Consider the following 16,864-nt stretch of genomic DNA (forward strand, 5'->3'; position numbering starts at 1 on the left):
CTTTAATAATTTTCTTTCAAGGCTTATCGCGCGCGATTTTCTCGAAAGGAAAATACATACATGTATATATATATTTGTGTGTGCGAGCACCATTAATAGTTTGAAAACGTAGTAGCGGAAATTATTATAAATTCATAATACATACTGACTACTTTGCAAAAAGATCAGCTTGGCAGTCTACGAGCAGTCTATTGATCCTATTCTAAAGATTCCGTTAATATCGTTTACTCGCGTTATATACATTATATACACATTTCTCTTCGCGTAACATATTATATCGTGTTTTCATTAGAAGTATGAAAATGTTACTTCTTGACTTGAATGAGCTTCGAATATTTGCGAAACTTATTAACAAACAATATAACATTTTTACTGACGAAAAAAACGATGACTTCTCTACAAACTAATATAATACAAAACAAATATAAAGCACGCGATTTTATGTGATTAATCTAACGCTAGTCTGCACAAATATTTTTTGATGCCGTCTTTAAATATTATTTCTTAAAATTGCCATTAATTAAGAATATTTCGAGAAGATAAAATGCTAAGTAAGATATTTTTGAACAACAATTTATAGCGCGTAAAAAATCAAAGATTAACTTATTTAGGATATTTTCTAAAGAGATTTTACGCTTTTTTTAGAGAAGTTATATAGGAGCAACGATATATATATGTGTGTATATATATAAAGCTCGATGATATAACTTTATTATCAGTCGAGAAATGATTTAATTATTAAAGCCAGACACGAAGGCAATTTGTGACTCGGTTACTCGATCATTTTTCTCTCTCTTTCTATATTTTTGTTTTTTTTATCCACGAGCATTGTTTTATACCATGATTGAAAGATATGTTATCGTCAAGAAGATATGAATCTGACGAGGAAGGGAATTTTTGTCTACTGCCGATAGATTTGCTAACTTATTCCGTTTCACAAAAATCCAACCCGATTTCTCGAATGAAAGCTGCATTCGCCATTCGTTAAACACGTATCCGACCGACCATTTGGATTTCTGCGTGAGATCGTGAACCGTGCGTATCGTTGGACGGTCTATCGCCGAGAGAGCTCCCGATCGCTCCCGATTTGCATCGCGTTTCTCTCTTGATCATAAGTAGCACGTCTTGTAGTAGATGAAGGCGACCGTGTCTTTGCCGAAAGTTCTACATTCTCTCTCGTAATGCACCTGACCTGGCTGGTATCTACCGCCTTGCGGATACTCGTCCAATCTCGATAGGTTCCGGCAGAGTTTGAGATAATCGTCGTCGAAGAAAAACTCGTCCTCTTCTCGATGATCCCGAATGCGTCGACGATAATCATCTTCGAGTTTGCCCTCTCGTCGCCCACCGCGGGAAGAAGAAGAAGAAGACGGGAAATATCCCATAATGTCGTCGAGTTCCAAATCCGTTAAATCCTGCAAGCTCTTCGGATACGCGCGTCGTCGTCCCTCCGGGGAGTCGCATGCTTGATCCTTGAAGTTGATGGTCCTGCTGCGTCGTGGCATGGTCGAGTAATACGGCCTCTCGTCTCTGCTATGATTGATGCCGTTTCGCAGAATCGGCTTGGAGATACTCGGACCTCCCATTCGTCCCCAGGCCTCGTTTATCGCGTCGTAATCCGCCTCCGCGTACTCGCGCCTCCTGGAGCGACGAGGTTCCGTTTCGTTAGCGCGATGAACGTAGCTCGCGTTGCTCCGTCCATTTCGCGGATAAGTGCTGTTCGGGCTGTTGTAGGCCACGTGTTTCTTCGGCGCGCTCACATGTGCTCGCTCGTAATCGCGATTCTCGTCGCACCGACGACGGTTCTCCCTCGCTTCGATTTCCAGGATGATCGGAGGGTCGTTTCTGATCACGTCGCCGTTGACGGGAACGTCGTGACGCGTCGCCGCCGTCGTCTCGTCGACCGAACGTCGAATCGGCAAGAGGCCCCGCGATTGCATGAAGCTGCCCACGTTTCTGCCGATCCTGTTGGTCTTCTCGGCGAAGATGCCGCAGTAATCCGAGAGCTTGCGATGCGCGGCACGCGCGGACGGCATCGCGACGCTGGCGGAAGTCGCGAGCGCCGGCCGATCGCGACTTCCGCCGCGGTAGAGATCCCGCGGATCGTGCTCGTTCGGATAAGCGCCTCCCGGTAAAGGCTTGTTCGCCTTCTCCAGATTCGAGAGGCCCCCCGTCAGTGAGGCCTTATACTACCGGGCTTGCGCGTAATCCGGGTTCATCTCGTCCAGCTGTTTACCCTTCGTCTCCGGTACGCAGCAGACCACGAAGCATAATCCGCAGATTGCCACGCCGGCGTAAAACCAGAAAGCTCCGTGTAGACCGAGACTCTGAAACAAATTTATCATTTTTTTCTCGCGATTTTATGTTATTACTTACGGAAGAAATCATGGACATTTACTATATTAATGATAGGTGATATTAAACTTAGATGCAAGTATTAAGTCTTAAATATCTTAGTATATGTGCTCCTCGTAAACTAAAAATTTAGTTCGTACGATTTTATCCGGGCGACTTTAAATGGAGAACGAAACGCTTACCTGCTGAAAGTCCATGAAGAGCTTAATGCCGAAAAACGCGCAAAAGTAGCTGAAACTCGTGCTAATGCTGGAGCCGAGACCGCGGTACTCCAGAGGAAATAGTTCGCCAATCAATAGCCAAGAAATTGGCGATATGCCCAGGGCAAGCGCGGTCGTAAATACGAGTACGCAGAGCAACGGTATCCAGTCGTGTTGGCCGACCACGGCCGAGTCCACGTATCCCAAATTCGGTGTTTTCGACACGTAATACGCGTAACTGCCGAAGCCGGCGAGCGCCAGAGACATGAAGACGGTGCTGGCTATCAGAAGCGGCAGCCTGCCGACGATGTCGATTAAGAATCCTGCAAATAAAACGATTTCTTAAGCAAAACACGCAATATCTTTAACGCGAAAGCGAGACTATTTTATTTTACTCTCTATTTATTTTCTTTATTATATATTAACGGAATTCGCTATAAGAAATTTAGTAGTTTTACCGAGTATTATCAATACCTGACAGTAAAGCGGCTAAGAGCTGCACAAATCCGATTGCTATGGTCGCTCCGTGAGGATTCATCCCGCCCAGAGTCTGACGAAAGATGAGTACCGCGTAGTAATTAAACGCATTCGCGCCGGAGAATCGCTGGAAGAACATCAGGCCGCACGTGATAGCGATGGGTTTGTACAGCCTCGGCGTAAACACGCTGTTCTTGAAACTCAGCTCGTACTGCTTTGCCCTCGAAGCCAGAATGTTGGTTTTTATGACCTGAAGACGTACATTCAATCGTCAGGGAATTGAAAATACTTTCGATTCGTGAGAATTGAACGTGGTGAATATTTATTTATATTCGCATCGAGATTCGCTAGCGAGATTCGGAATCGTACCTGCAGCTCGTGTCGTATGTCGACGTGTTCTCCGCGCAGCCATTGCAAACTGTGCGCCGCCTCGTCGTCTTTGCCGTTGAGTACGAGGTACGACGGTGTCTCGGGTATAAAGAGGGTCCCCAAAAAGAGCATCGACGGCGCGACGGCGACCAGTAGCGCGCTTTGCCGCCAATTCAGATATGTACCGGCTATGTACGACAGCAGGACACCGACGTGACCCAGGACCTTCAACATTGCCGACAAACAGCCACGAATGCCCGGCATCGAGATTTCCGATATGTACACCTGCCATGAAAGAAACACGTCGATTGGCAAAGATCAATCGAGTTTTTATTTATTTATTTTTTTACCTGAGCTACCATAGTGATAACCGAGCAGCAAAGACCGCCGATGAAACTGGTGACGTAGACCAATTCCACGCACGGCGCGACGCCTGTCAAGATCCAGGCCGCCGCTAAGGGCAGAGATGTAGCACGTAGAGCCAACCGTCGACCTCGTCGCATTATCCAGTCGCCTATCATAGCGCCGAACCACGCGCCCAGCATCGACAGCGACGCGACCCACGAAGCTTCTTGTTGCGTAACCGAGAAAGCCGCCCTGCGACAAATCGAAAGCGCGATCACGATCGCGTCATGGTACATTATTGCATTAATCGTTGCCCATAATGGCGTATAATCCAGACGTCGTTCAGGAAGAGCCACCCTTCGATATTATCGTCTGCAATGTTGTTGCATCGGGGTATCGGTAAACGTCAGGTGCAAATGCAATCGCTCTTGGTCGAGGTGTCTAGGCTGTCGAGTATTATTCGCGAACAGCTTCCGAGTAGAGAGAAAGAGAGAATAAGCTCTCGCGTGTTGTTCTCGCAAATAGGCGCATCCCGGAATTAGCCACCAGGAGCGTAAGCTATCAAAGGCAGCTGTAAACTTTATTCGATCGTTTGTGTCGATATTTCGAATCGAAATCCGAAACTTGATATATATTTTTTACCGACCCCACAGCGTATATATTATTAAAATATTTGCTTATCTTGTCAAATAAATTTTTACGAAAATTCTTACCACGTGTCATTGTTGGACGATTGATAAAGATGCGGTCGCTGATTATCCAAAATTGAATCCAACGCTGGCGAGGTATAACCCTTGGCCAAACCGGAGGAAAGAGTTCCCATAGATAATGCCAGAGTCGCCAGAACCTATCGAGATAAACGAAATAATTTTGATGAACTCAAGCGTGAATTATCCACCGTCTTTTTACGCTGATGCTAGAGAGAGAGAAGTTATGTAGGCATGCGGCGTATGCGTTAACTTGGTTTATTTACATCACCGGGTATGCGAAATTTACGCTCATGTTTCCTTTTACTTGATTCTTTGTAGCCGCGCATACCGCTCTATAAAGATCAGAAAATTGCAAGGTGTCGAAAGGAATCTGTGACTCCCATTTCAACGATTCAACGTTGTTGATAATATTTCTATTTGCATTTTACTCGCATATTTTCAATATTAAAAGTATTTTCTTTTCTACCTTGATTTTATATTTAAAAAATACCTGCCAATGTATCGATATAAAAATATAAAGATCTGAGTTTTTTCAGGTATGAAAAGGTTAGCAAGAGCAGATATTATGTGTAATAAAATTATTTTTAAATGCCTTTAAACAACCATCCTCAACATATCAATTAATAAAAAAACTTTTTGCTAATAAAAAAGAAGGACCGAAACGTTCAAACCAAATATAGAGGGATTTAAAAATAATTTTATTGCATCTAATATCTGTATCCGACTCTTACACTAGTTCTTTTCGTACTTGAAAAGAAACTCAAAGATCTCATACCTGAATTTATATTTATATATCAAAACCTTTTCGATTTATTATTTGAGTTTCTTTTTATCAATTTTCTATTTTAACACACAAACTTCGTTTCATCTCTTAACACATGTATATAATAATCGTGTAACTTGTTAGAGAGTTCTGAATTGCGGAAAACAGCGACGCTAGGTATAAATTTATCCACCGTGCTTTATGATGCTACGGTCTACAGTGATATATACATATATCTGGAGCTCGCATCGCTACGAATTCGCACTGCCAACCGACGAACAAATTGCTAGCCGCAAATTGAAAGCTGGGCTTGGCCCCACGCGAGGAATACTAAACATTTCGCGTGGCCCGCGTTTATGTATACATACACGTACAGACACATGTACAAAAGCTATTTCAAAGTAACACGTACATTGACGTTATGTGCATCCTTCGCACGACAATGGTGCATGTAAGTTTGTCCCGTGTGCATTCTGCGTATCATTTTCCCGGGTAAACAACGGTATAATTTCGTGCAGAGGAATGAATTTGCGGGAGAAAATTCGAGAGATGCGTTTGAATATGAAATAAGTATCTTTTTACAGTGATAAAAATAATTATAATATCTAATGATAACGAGAGAGAAAGATACTATATTTTACAATTGTTTTATCGTTTTTTTTTGTTTTTTTTTTTTTTTGTTTTTTTGCTAAATTTGACAACTCTTTCAGATATCTTGTCTTAAGCAGATTTGTTAAAATACAAAATTTATTATAATGCAGAAATAAGATCGAATCTGATATATAATTTTATAATGCGTTAAATGCATTTCTGAAGTGAAACCCTCATATTTCTCATATTATGCGACACCCTGTATAATATTAATTACTCGATCTTTACTGGTTCAAGTGAATGTTGAACAATTTATCTATGTATATATTATTTATCTCATTCCACAAAACGCAGCGCGCTGACTCTATCGACATAAAATTGCGTTATACTCGCGCGATAAAAAGTTCACTGATATTTTATATTAAACTCTAATCTTTCGTCAATAAAATGTTGAGACATAAAATTTAGCGACCAAAGTGTCGATGGTGCGATGACCCGCTGACTTACATATATTCGTAGCAAACGCGCGCTCGATAAGGAATTTCGAGCGCCGATCCCACATAAATTTGCATGCACTTTCAATTATCTCGCTCGCCGTTAGAAGCGAGTTCGTAATAAGCGATTAGTGTCGCCGTGTAACCTTTCTATCTTTCTCACCAAAGAGGCGCACGATATCGTTATCTCTCCCGGACAATAAATGCGTGGGTTGCCTCAAGCGCCGCTTCGCAATTAGCCCTTCTTTGTCGTCTTTGTTTTCCTTCCTCTCTTTGATCGTGTGAAAATTATAACACAATCAAAAATGTAACTCCGCGCGATTATAAAGACTCGCTTTTGATCTAATACTATCGAGTTGAACTTATTCGCGAGAATTCGAGTTATAATTTCAAATAAATGACACTTGGCGTAATTTAATAATTCGTAGTGTCTCGTTAAAGATTTTCTTAAAACAATTTCTTTGGTTAACTTTTTTAGTTCGAGTGACCGATCGCCAGCTGGAGCAAAACTGGCGGATAGAACACGCGTCGGATGCTGTCGATCTTAATTATTCGTAAAACGCGACGTGCGCGAACCGCAAACGGCGGATAATGGACATAAGTTTACGAGTCGCTTTCTTCGACTAATTATCGAGACGCGCCGCTCGATGAATGGCGCATTCAGGAAAACGTTGGCCAAACGGTAATGAGCGGCAATAAGTTTCCTGTTTGTTTTAGAGCGGTGGCGGAGAATTTGGAATATTAATTATGGTTTAAGAGACGTTTTGAGTATACGAGCGGCATTTATCTGTATAGTATGCGGTATTTGCATCATCCGCGAGACGATGAGGCAAACGGTTTCTATATTAATGACGCGAGCGAGGAATCTTAACGAGTTGAAGAAAAACGCGCACGATCATCGGGCGCGACGCGACGTGAGAATTTACGTTTGATAGAAAAGCTTCCGTGGGATTTAATTACAATTTGCTCAGATCTTCCAAAAGAATTATCGGATTCTGGTAAAGTGTAATATTTTTTTAGAAACGCGATTCTAACTCGAAAAATCCAAGCAAATGCTACATACTTGCTTTTTCAAATGTTTTTTTTTTAATTTTATTACAATATATTATTTCTATTAATTAGCAGTGATCGATATTTAATTTTTTTTTTTTTGAAGCTCTGGATTAGTCAAATACAGCTGAAAAATTAGTTACAGATTTTGTATTCTTTTATAGAATTAAAAATTTGAATCGATATTAACATTTTTTATCTTAAACGATTAGAAACTGCACTTTTGCATATTCCATATCCAGTCGGAAATTTAAATGCGAGAGAATCGATGTGATATAGGGATATATAAAATAAAGAACCCAATATACTTTTATTTTTTATTCTATTGAACAGATTCAATAGCTGCGATATAAAAATGAGATTTCTTTTCCAATTTTGTAAAACTCTGTACCAATTTTACTTAACCATTCTGCTTAAAACAAAAAGGTACGGATTTTCGCAGTCGTTTCAATTCTAAATTGAAAACTCATATATGAAATATAAATGGAATTTTTAATCAGTATCGTAATACGATATTCGTAATCTATATGTTATCTGAAAAAATCTCGGAAAATTTCTATGCAGGGCAGCGTATCTCTCTCCCTCTTTTCCGAACGTAAGAATTTCGCTTCCGCTCGCATCTGGCGATATGATTTCTCGGCATATTTCTTTCAGTACACTTCTTCTGCGCGCGTTTCTCTTCCTCTCGCGCGGATGCGACGTTAAAAGCTCGTTTGCATCGAGCCGTGCGAATATTCGGGGTGGTGGTTCCGCAAGCGCGGGGATGTGCATCGGGTCGAAGTTAGCCCGGCGGAGCCATTAGTTTAAAACTATTAGCCGACCATGGGTGAAGGAAGGCGAGAGAAAGAGAGACGGAAGAGAAAAAAGGGGCTTTAAAAGTCGTCCCGCCGCTTATACGATTATGAGGATGGTCGGTCTGGTGTCGTGTTAAGTGCGCACCGAGTATGTATACAGGGTGTCCTAGATCTGCCGTATCACACGTTAATGGGGTGAGATTCCTGAGGCGACTTGGAGACGATTTTTCCACAGCGAAAATGTTCAGGCATCAATAATTTTCGAGTTATAACGATTGAAAATATAAAAGCCTTGTAAACTAAGCCTTGTCAAAATAAATTATTAACAATACTACAAATTTTAGTTAATTGTCAGGTAAAGTTTACTTTAACAAAATTTTAATCTAAGGCTTATAGTTACAAAGATACATGATTTCAAAAATTGGGAACATTAAAAAAATGATTACCTTATTTCTCGCTGAAGAAAAATCGTCTCCAAATCTCTCATTAACATGTGATACGGTATTTGGGACATCCTGTATATACGTGGGTGTATATGACAGTTTTTTTCCTAACAACAGATCCCTTCGTCTCTTCCTGACCTTCCTCGATATTCATTTTAAACCGGACCACTCAATTACGCTCGTTGCTATCTTCGGTGGTTGCATATCAATATGGCCTTTTGCCAAGGAGGAAAAGATTCATCGCGCCGGATTATTTAAGGAGTACGTCGCGCAATAGGGGCGTATGAGGGTAAATCGCTGGAGAATACTCGGGTAAAAGTACTCATGGTCGTCGTAAATTCGACGGCCATTCGAGGATTAGATACGCCGAAGCCGCGTCCCTTCGACAGGCCATTTCTTACCATTCTCATGTGTCTTCTTTTCAAAATATTCGTCGTATACGGTCTGAGACACCCCGTATAAAGGGATATTCGCGCGATATATGAGGTACTCGTTTTTTTTAAATCCCGCTGAACGATATAAGAATAATTTTACCATTATCTTCCCAACTTGATGACATCTTCTTAAAATGATAACATGTAGATATATATATTATACCTGTGACATGTGCTGCGGTCTCGTCGCCGTCGATGCCATGTGTACCACGGAAGCCCTGGGCATTTTGAAATTATCCTCGCCCTCGTCCGGTATCGTTGTTACCTGCAACAGAACGTGAACAAACGATCTCAGTAAATAGAACAGAAAATAATTTTTTTTTATGATGTGCGCGATTGTTTCCTCTACTTTGAATTTTTTTTTTTTTTTTATTTTAACTTCTCGAAACTTTTTGTCACAGTTTCTTTCTTCGGCCCTTCGACGAGAAAGTTCATTTTGTACGTCGTGATATTTTTATCACGTAACTTTCTTTCCGCTGATAGTACGCTTTCTCGCCCTCTCTCTCTTCCAGTCTGCTGACTACAGAAACATTAACTGTCTCTTTTGAGGGGACCGAGAGTGTGGACCGCCAATCATTCGTATTATCTTACCGACTTGGACGCGAGTTATTTAGGCAATAGTCGGGCGGCTTAAGAGACGCTACTTGTGCGAGGGCTGTCGTCTAAGTTATCGCATCAAGTTCGTTGGGCCAAATAATGAAGAGACGGCGGTGACTTTAAAAAAGCACGCCGAAAAGCCTATAAGCTAAAGACGCAACGTTGTAATTTAAATAACTAAAGCCTTTATCTCTGTCATTTTATACGTCTCGATAAAGGATGACCGACGCGAACTGCGTGACGTTAAGATCAATATTAGTGAGAAAGATGTAGAAATAAACGATAACTCGGATTTTACCGCGTATCAGCCGGTCGCTTTATTACGCTCGTTCGGATTTAACGATCGGTCCGTTATTGTTCGAGGACCTTCATCAATATGGACGTCGACCTTAATACCCGCGAATTTTCTTCACAGTCCCTGTCAAAGCCTCGCGTTCTCGTCCCCTTCGAAAAACTAACTCGGCCTAAAATTGAAAACTCCGTTTTCATTATTAAATCTGAGCAAGATGTCATATTGCGTTGATTTCTTTTTTTCTCTCTCTCTCTCATCGCAGCTTTTTGCAAATTACGGATGATTGATTGATTAATGCCGCGCGAACTAAACTGCATGATTATAATTTAATTACAATTTCATAATGCAGCTTAATTAGCATTTAATTATTAATTTTAATTAAATTATTATAATTAAGTCTCATATGAATATATTATGCAACTACGAGGGATTAATCGGCAGGAATGCAACACGCTCGAGTGAACTGTAAAACGAAAAGTATTATACATATACATATATATAAAGTCGAACGACACGCGGTCATTAATTCAGGCCGTCGTAAAATGACCCTATCTAAATCATCGTCGAACGTTCTCTCTAACTCCATTAAGATCTCGGATTTGTTAGGCGCCTAGGCGGCGCGTAGCCCTTTCATTGTTTATTTATTTTATATTTAAGACGACATTAGATATACAACTCGACGCGGTCTCCGAGATTTTCCGATATCTCGCAATCGCGTGAATTATATATATCGACCGTCATTGTGTTCACGCCTTTCGTGATTTACGACGAACTGGTTTTGCCTGAACAAAATTTTGCACGCCGTCACCAAACCGCCACTCAAAGGTGTCTCGGCGGCCGAGCTAAGAAGACATCTACGAGAGCCGAAGAAAATATTCTTAAGCCGTTTCAGATTTTTTAGACCTTCCCTTATTTATAAGTGGAAAGAGAAGAAAAAAATTAATACGATGAGTACGAACTTTCTCTAGAGACTATTGATTGACATTTTTCATAAGTTATGAATATATTTGAAAATATCATCTGACAAGCAAATAATCGCCTCGGTTGGCCATCAAACGACGAGTAGATAGTGAAGTAGCATCAGCGAAAATCAATAAGCGGTAGCATAAGACGACGGTGAACGGCGAGAATATTTTCCGGTTTAATGCGAGTCTCTTGATTATTCATGCCGAGTTACCGATCTTTCCCGAGAGATCGTTCGCGTCTTTTTTTTTTTTTTTTTTCTTTTCTTTTCACCCCTCGCGAGTCGCTCCACATAATTAATCTATTTCACTTTGTCGCGTAACTTTTTCCTTTTTCGCCGCCACTTTTCTCTTCGGTTATACACGTACTTCTCGCCGACGTGACAGATGAGCTGGCCGATTTTCCATAATCGACAAAATGACAGATAAGTCCCGCGGAAACTTACCAAATGCGATTTCTCACGTTTCCTTCCTTTCGTCCCCGCGGATTTATTTCCCGAGGGCGCGCGACGCTGTGGACATCTCCGGCAAATCGTGTCGCAAAATCAATATCTCGAGATACGCTAGGGAATTCCACGAGGACGATTCTGCCGGAATAGAGTTTGCAGATAATTCGAACTGTGCGGCGTGTCCCATCAACTTCCGTATCATCGAGATAAAGAAACGAGAATATGAGAAAGAGAAAGTACGATACCTTGTCTCCTTTATATTTCGAAAATATGTGCTCTCGTGAAAACGCGCGAATGCAATTAAAATATTGCGCGATGTAATTTCGCAGAAATGCGTAAATAATAATTTTATACAATAATAAATATTATACATTCAAAATTATTTTTGAGATAAATAATAACAATAATTTTATCGCACTCAATAATTGTGACTGGCTCTCACTGGCCCTTTTCATACCTAAATTTGTATTTATATATTGGTGCCTTTTCAATTTATTATTTGAATGACGATTACGTTTATATGATTTATATTTTCGCTATTGTTACAAATTTCGGAACAGCAATATTTTCCATAGAACATCGGAGAATCGATAAAAAAACAGGCTCGCGAGCATCGGCTCCGCAATTTATCTTTCCAAAGCGGAGCGGCGCGGCGTGAAAACGTCGTTAAAACGCTTCGTACTATAAATCCCGCTTTGACCGCTCTTTTTCTTTGTTAAATGCAGGACCAAAGATAACGAGACTAAAACAGCCCTTTTTGCCATTCCTGCGCAACTCTAATTGAACGGGTGAAAGAGCGCACGACGAGAGAAAAGCTCGCGCGCGTTTCTGAATCTATAATCATATTCGATGCCCGATCTCGGCGTTTAGCCCCGAAGTGCGGAGGAAATTGCGTTCGATATTAATTTATGAAATTGCGTTTGTGTGGAAGGCGCGAGAGCGGAGAAATGAAGACCGTATACAATCCGGAAATTAATAAATCCCACGCGTGCGCGAGCGCGAGAGTTCTCTACTCTTGGCTTTAGATAGGCGAAACACGCATGGCCGGGAACATTGAGTAAACCCTATGCGAAACGTGCGTCTCGAACGATCCTACGACGGATAGTAGCCGCGATGTTTAATAATAATTCCGCGCCGAGATTTAATAAGAGATGCGCCTTCTCCCTCCTCGCCGCGAGCTAAAAACAGGGGTTGCCATCTCTCGAAATCGTTCCATCGCGCGTTCGTGTTCGGCGAGAGTATCGAGGGAAACGTAACTTAATTACTGATTTTTGCGATAAGACGGGAAGTACTCCGACAGGAGGAGAAATAAATGAGGAGAGGCAGCATCCAGAGCGAACTCCGCGCGAGGAAGTGCACACAGAATCGTGCTGTATAACCGCGCTATTAGAGTTTTATCACTGCTCCGGGAACGAGACAGCGAAATAATGACGCGATATATATATATATATATATATATATATATATATATATATGTACACACGGGCAACGCGACGGGAGGGTTTCTTTAAAACCCGTCTGCGGAAATTCTTACGCGAAAGTCGTCGAGTCTTATCAACGTTGACGTAATTAATTCCCGACTGTAGGGAATTTAATAATCCCGGATAATTAAATTCTCTACGCGAGCCGCGATTTTTTTTAACGAAGCATAAGAGCGGCTTCCGCGGTGATTCTCAGTTTACATTCGCGTGACGAATCGTGTCAACGAGAAGTCGTATCACTTACAATGCAAACAGATGTGATTAATTCACGTGCGATGTCTCCGTGAAAGGATGTTATGTGTCGCACGAATCGCTCGTATTAACGGGGTATAAAATGTCTTGCTCGTGTGCTTTCAATGGGCTTCTTATCACATTTTTAAAATAATTGCGTAACACATATTTATTACCCTATTGTGCCGACATTTCTCATTCTCTATTCACCTATCTCTTTCGGAATATAACAAAATTTATTATCATTATTATCTTTCCGGATTAATTTTTTGTTATACCATACGCATAGAATTTTTAATATTCTAATGAAATATAATTTTTTTTAATTTCCGAAAAAAAGATTCTCTTATTAAAAATTTAATGAACGTTTGAGAGAAAATTTTATTAGTCTTAATTATAAATTTAAATAACTAAACGCTTGCGGAAATATTTAAACGGAGAAAAGTTATATATACGTCAAGCGAAACGTCAAGAGATCCGGGAGTAACAGCTTTTAATTTCGTCAGCACTTTTTACCTCTAGGCGGTCTTCTTCACTAGCTTTTACGAGGGGATCTTCCACGAACGGATTTCATTAACGTAAGCGTTCCTGCCTTGTATGAAACACAGGCGAAATGAACATCGGATATGACATATTTGTTACTTTGCCCACGTTTCTCAAAATCTCGAGTCGTGTCGCTCAGAAAATTATTCATTCGTCGAAATTAAATGTGCGTAAAATATATACTTTGTGGAATTCCGGTAAACGAGGGACCAATTCTTTCACCCGTCGCACTTTAGAAAAGAAATAAAATTTGGAGGAGAGGCACTTAATGTTCGGCACTTGAAAGAATTTCATAAAAAAAGTCTCGAGAAGCAGCTTTATTTTTGTTTGCATTGAAATTCAAAGGCTCTCTCAATGAGAGATCCTGAAAATTTGTTCGTGACATTCCATTCTTTACACGCGAATAGCAAGTGTGTATCGCGTTGCTTAATCGCGCAAAGTTGTCTTTTAAACTCGCAGCCATTAATTATACGCAACTCTGCGGCGCGTTACATTACTCAGCCAAGACTACGGTTCATTCATTAGAAAGTTTAATCCCAACTCGTGAGCTTCGTGTTTCTCGCGACGTTGTTTCATTGCTGTTTCCGTAAATTGTACTATTTTTCGTCAATTTTTTTCCGAAACAAAAATCGGTTCGATACTTTTATGTGACAATCGATCTGACGACGCTTGCACAATCGACGAAGTTGAAAACTGCCTATGAATCTTTTTTATTCTCCATGTGCCAATTTATCTTATCAAAATGAATCATTTTCTAAAATGTATTATGCTTTATAATCGTTTGTAAAAATTTCAATATCCATATAAAAATGTACTAGTTCTATTAAAGATGTCGCTTGTATAATTTTAAAAAATTTTAATAATGACGCACATTGATCCATAGACAGTTAAAACCACTGAAGAGAAGCGCATGCATTTTATTAATTCTTTTTTAACGTGTTCTCGCTTTCATTTTCTTTATCACGCAGCGACATGAAAGAGAGAATTTTTTTCATAGCCGAAAGCGATTATTTCAGTTCGGTCGATCTAGTAAAAAAAAAAGTAGAGCCGAAAGCGATGACTCTATGCACATACGACGCTCCTCGTCGTTTCAATTTCGCGTGTGATTCTTGCAGTGACAATTCACGTTTCCTGTCGCGCAGGGAAGCAGGTATACGAGGAAGAGACAGCTGGCGGATATGTACATTCGGCAATCCCGAGGAGAGCTGCACGAGTAGAGGATACGGAGGACTGTGAAATACGACTTACATCCCGTATTTTACATTTTATTAGGCTACTTCGTGTACCGTTCTTCTCGCGCGCATTCGGGTCAAGTGGCTATGAATACCGTATATCCAACTGCGGCCGTCTAGAGCAACCGGCCCAATTTGTCCATCATATTTCATCGCTGCCTCTTCCTCTTTTTCCGAAATAGCCGTTTATCGCGCGAACGCGCGCTCGAAAGGCACGCGCGAAAAGATGACTTGAACTACTTAAAGTAACTTATGCGCGTTCGATGCTTTTTTCCCCTAGCTTTTACGAGATAAACTTGAGCGCGAACACTTGGTCTCAGCTGGCGTTTTAACGGTCACTCCGATAAAATGCACGTTACTTATATATTATTATGCTGACATCTCCATTATGCTGATTTTTTTTTCTCTCTAAACGGGCTACCGTTTGATCCTAAATGAAATCGAATTTGCACAGAGGATTGATTGTTAGTCGGAAATCAATTCTTTGGATTTCCTGTTACATATTTGCTTGTACAAAGGTTGTAATCGCTGTGCGGAGGAGAACCGTTTCGCCGTAAAATCTTTCTCGTATAAACTATACTTGATCGTTAACCCTTATTTTCATTGTAATCGACATTGATTTATCGATACCGACACTGACAATTAAAATCGTTGAAGTATTTACAATCGGACGAAAACATGAATCTTGTAGAGAAATGTCGAGAGAAAGAGAAACGGAGAGAGAAGAATATGCCGAGAGATGCGAAAGTAGAGAAAGAAGGGGTAACTCGTCTTCTTCGCTTCGGTAATAAATTCTCATGGAATTATGAATTGAAGCGAAGGCGGATTCGACGCTTAAGGTGCATTTACCCCGTAATCCTCGGGATGCACGATGCATTTGGGCTTGAACTTCGCGGATAATGACCAGAACTCGATGTAAGTCACGATCTCCAGTATTACAGGGTGAACTCTCTACTCGGCTCTCTCTCGTTTTCAACGTGAGTCCCCCTCTTTCCCCCTTCTATTTCTCCTCGTCATTCAGTTATAAGGATCATTAAAGGGTCGAGGTTGACACAGCACGAGCGTTACTTCAAAACAAGATGCGTGCAACGATCAAAATAATAATCCTTTTACCTAATTTAAATGCCACTGTCAAATAATACTTAAATAGCCTCAGTAATAGAGTTTACGTAAGAGGAAGAAAATTATAGAATTTAAATTGCAAAAATGATAAAATTCACGATTTATTGAAACTGTTGCTAATTAAAGATTTATATATTATGCATACATTTTTTATTTAAAGATATATTTTTTTCTCGCGTTGAGTATCATGGAATCTTCTTTAACAGCTTTCTTGAGCAGATTCAATAATAGTAGAGGCAATTGTTTGTTTCCCTTTATAAAGATATCTCAGAAAGGAACTTGTACTAAAAATAAATCCACGATGCCACGTGCCGTGGATGTGTTACATTTAACAGTTGCTTCTAAATAGCTGTAACTCGCGACGATGCCTCGTCGGCAATTATTCGATTAATATGCGCATCTTCCTTCCTTCTACTTCTCTCTCTTTGTCTCTCAAGATGCATTCTCCTTTCCTACTCTCACAGCAGCTATTTGCCGACAATACTTAACCCGACCCTGTTATATGCTGGTTTGCTCTCGCGCGACTGGTTTCACAGCGCAAGAAAGCACGTGGAAGACGCGGTCGACGAGAAAAGTAGAAAGAAGTGGACACGAGAGAAAGAGAGAGAGAGAGAGAGAGAAGGAATTATCCACGTGGCGCGTGCTGATCCATGAATAAACCCGGTTCGATCCGGTTCTCTCTCTCTTTTACCCCTTTCTCTCTCGTGCCTCGGTGATCACCGCCGATAACTAATCGCGCGTTTGAAGACTTATAGGTACATACATGCTAGACGTAACAGGGCGAACGCTATTTCACGCTGCTGCGCGACAGAATCGGACGTGTATCTGGACGGATATCGGTGCGAAGGATGATGCACAGCCCGTATTCCATCCATACCTTGTTCCGATTTGGCGCGATAACCCTGCATCGTGACATTTCCTCATTCGCCT

At 40.9% G+C, this 16,864-nt stretch overlaps 2 protein-coding genes across 6 annotated transcripts in view; one reads left to right on the forward strand and one right to left on the reverse strand.

The window, feature by feature from the left end:
* The window catches only part of LOC114936424 (Mediator complex subunit 20), an 87,546-nt gene that overhangs the window by 12,997 nt on the left and 57,685 nt on the right, over positions 1–16,864 (forward strand). The window lies entirely within an intron of this gene.
* The window catches only part of LOC114936417 (facilitated trehalose transporter Tret1-2 homolog), a 59,094-nt gene continuing 44,418 nt past the window's right edge, over positions 2,189–16,864 (reverse strand). For all 3 annotated transcript variants that reach the window (XM_029309585.2, XM_029309588.2, XM_029309589.2), the window contains 7 exons: positions 9,189–9,290; positions 4,460–4,593; positions 3,752–3,998; positions 3,402–3,686; positions 3,030–3,282; positions 2,538–2,878; positions 2,189–2,327 (listed from right to left, as the gene is read on the reverse strand). In XM_029309585.2, the coding sequence (XP_029165418.1) occupies positions 2,190–2,327; positions 2,538–2,878; positions 3,030–3,282; positions 3,402–3,686; positions 3,752–3,998; positions 4,460–4,593; positions 9,189–9,290 (1,500 nt within the window). In that variant the 3' untranslated portion in view covers position 2,189. The remainder of the gene's footprint in view (positions 2,328–2,537; positions 2,879–3,029; positions 3,283–3,401; positions 3,687–3,751; positions 3,999–4,459; positions 4,594–9,188; positions 9,291–16,864) is intronic.

Source organism: Nylanderia fulva, unplaced genomic scaffold (genome assembly GCF_048542155.1).
Source record: "Nylanderia fulva isolate GAGA-0341 unplaced genomic scaffold, ASM4854215v1 Scaffold40, whole genome shotgun sequence".
NCBI lineage: Eukaryota > Metazoa > Arthropoda > Insecta > Hymenoptera > Formicidae > Nylanderia > Nylanderia fulva.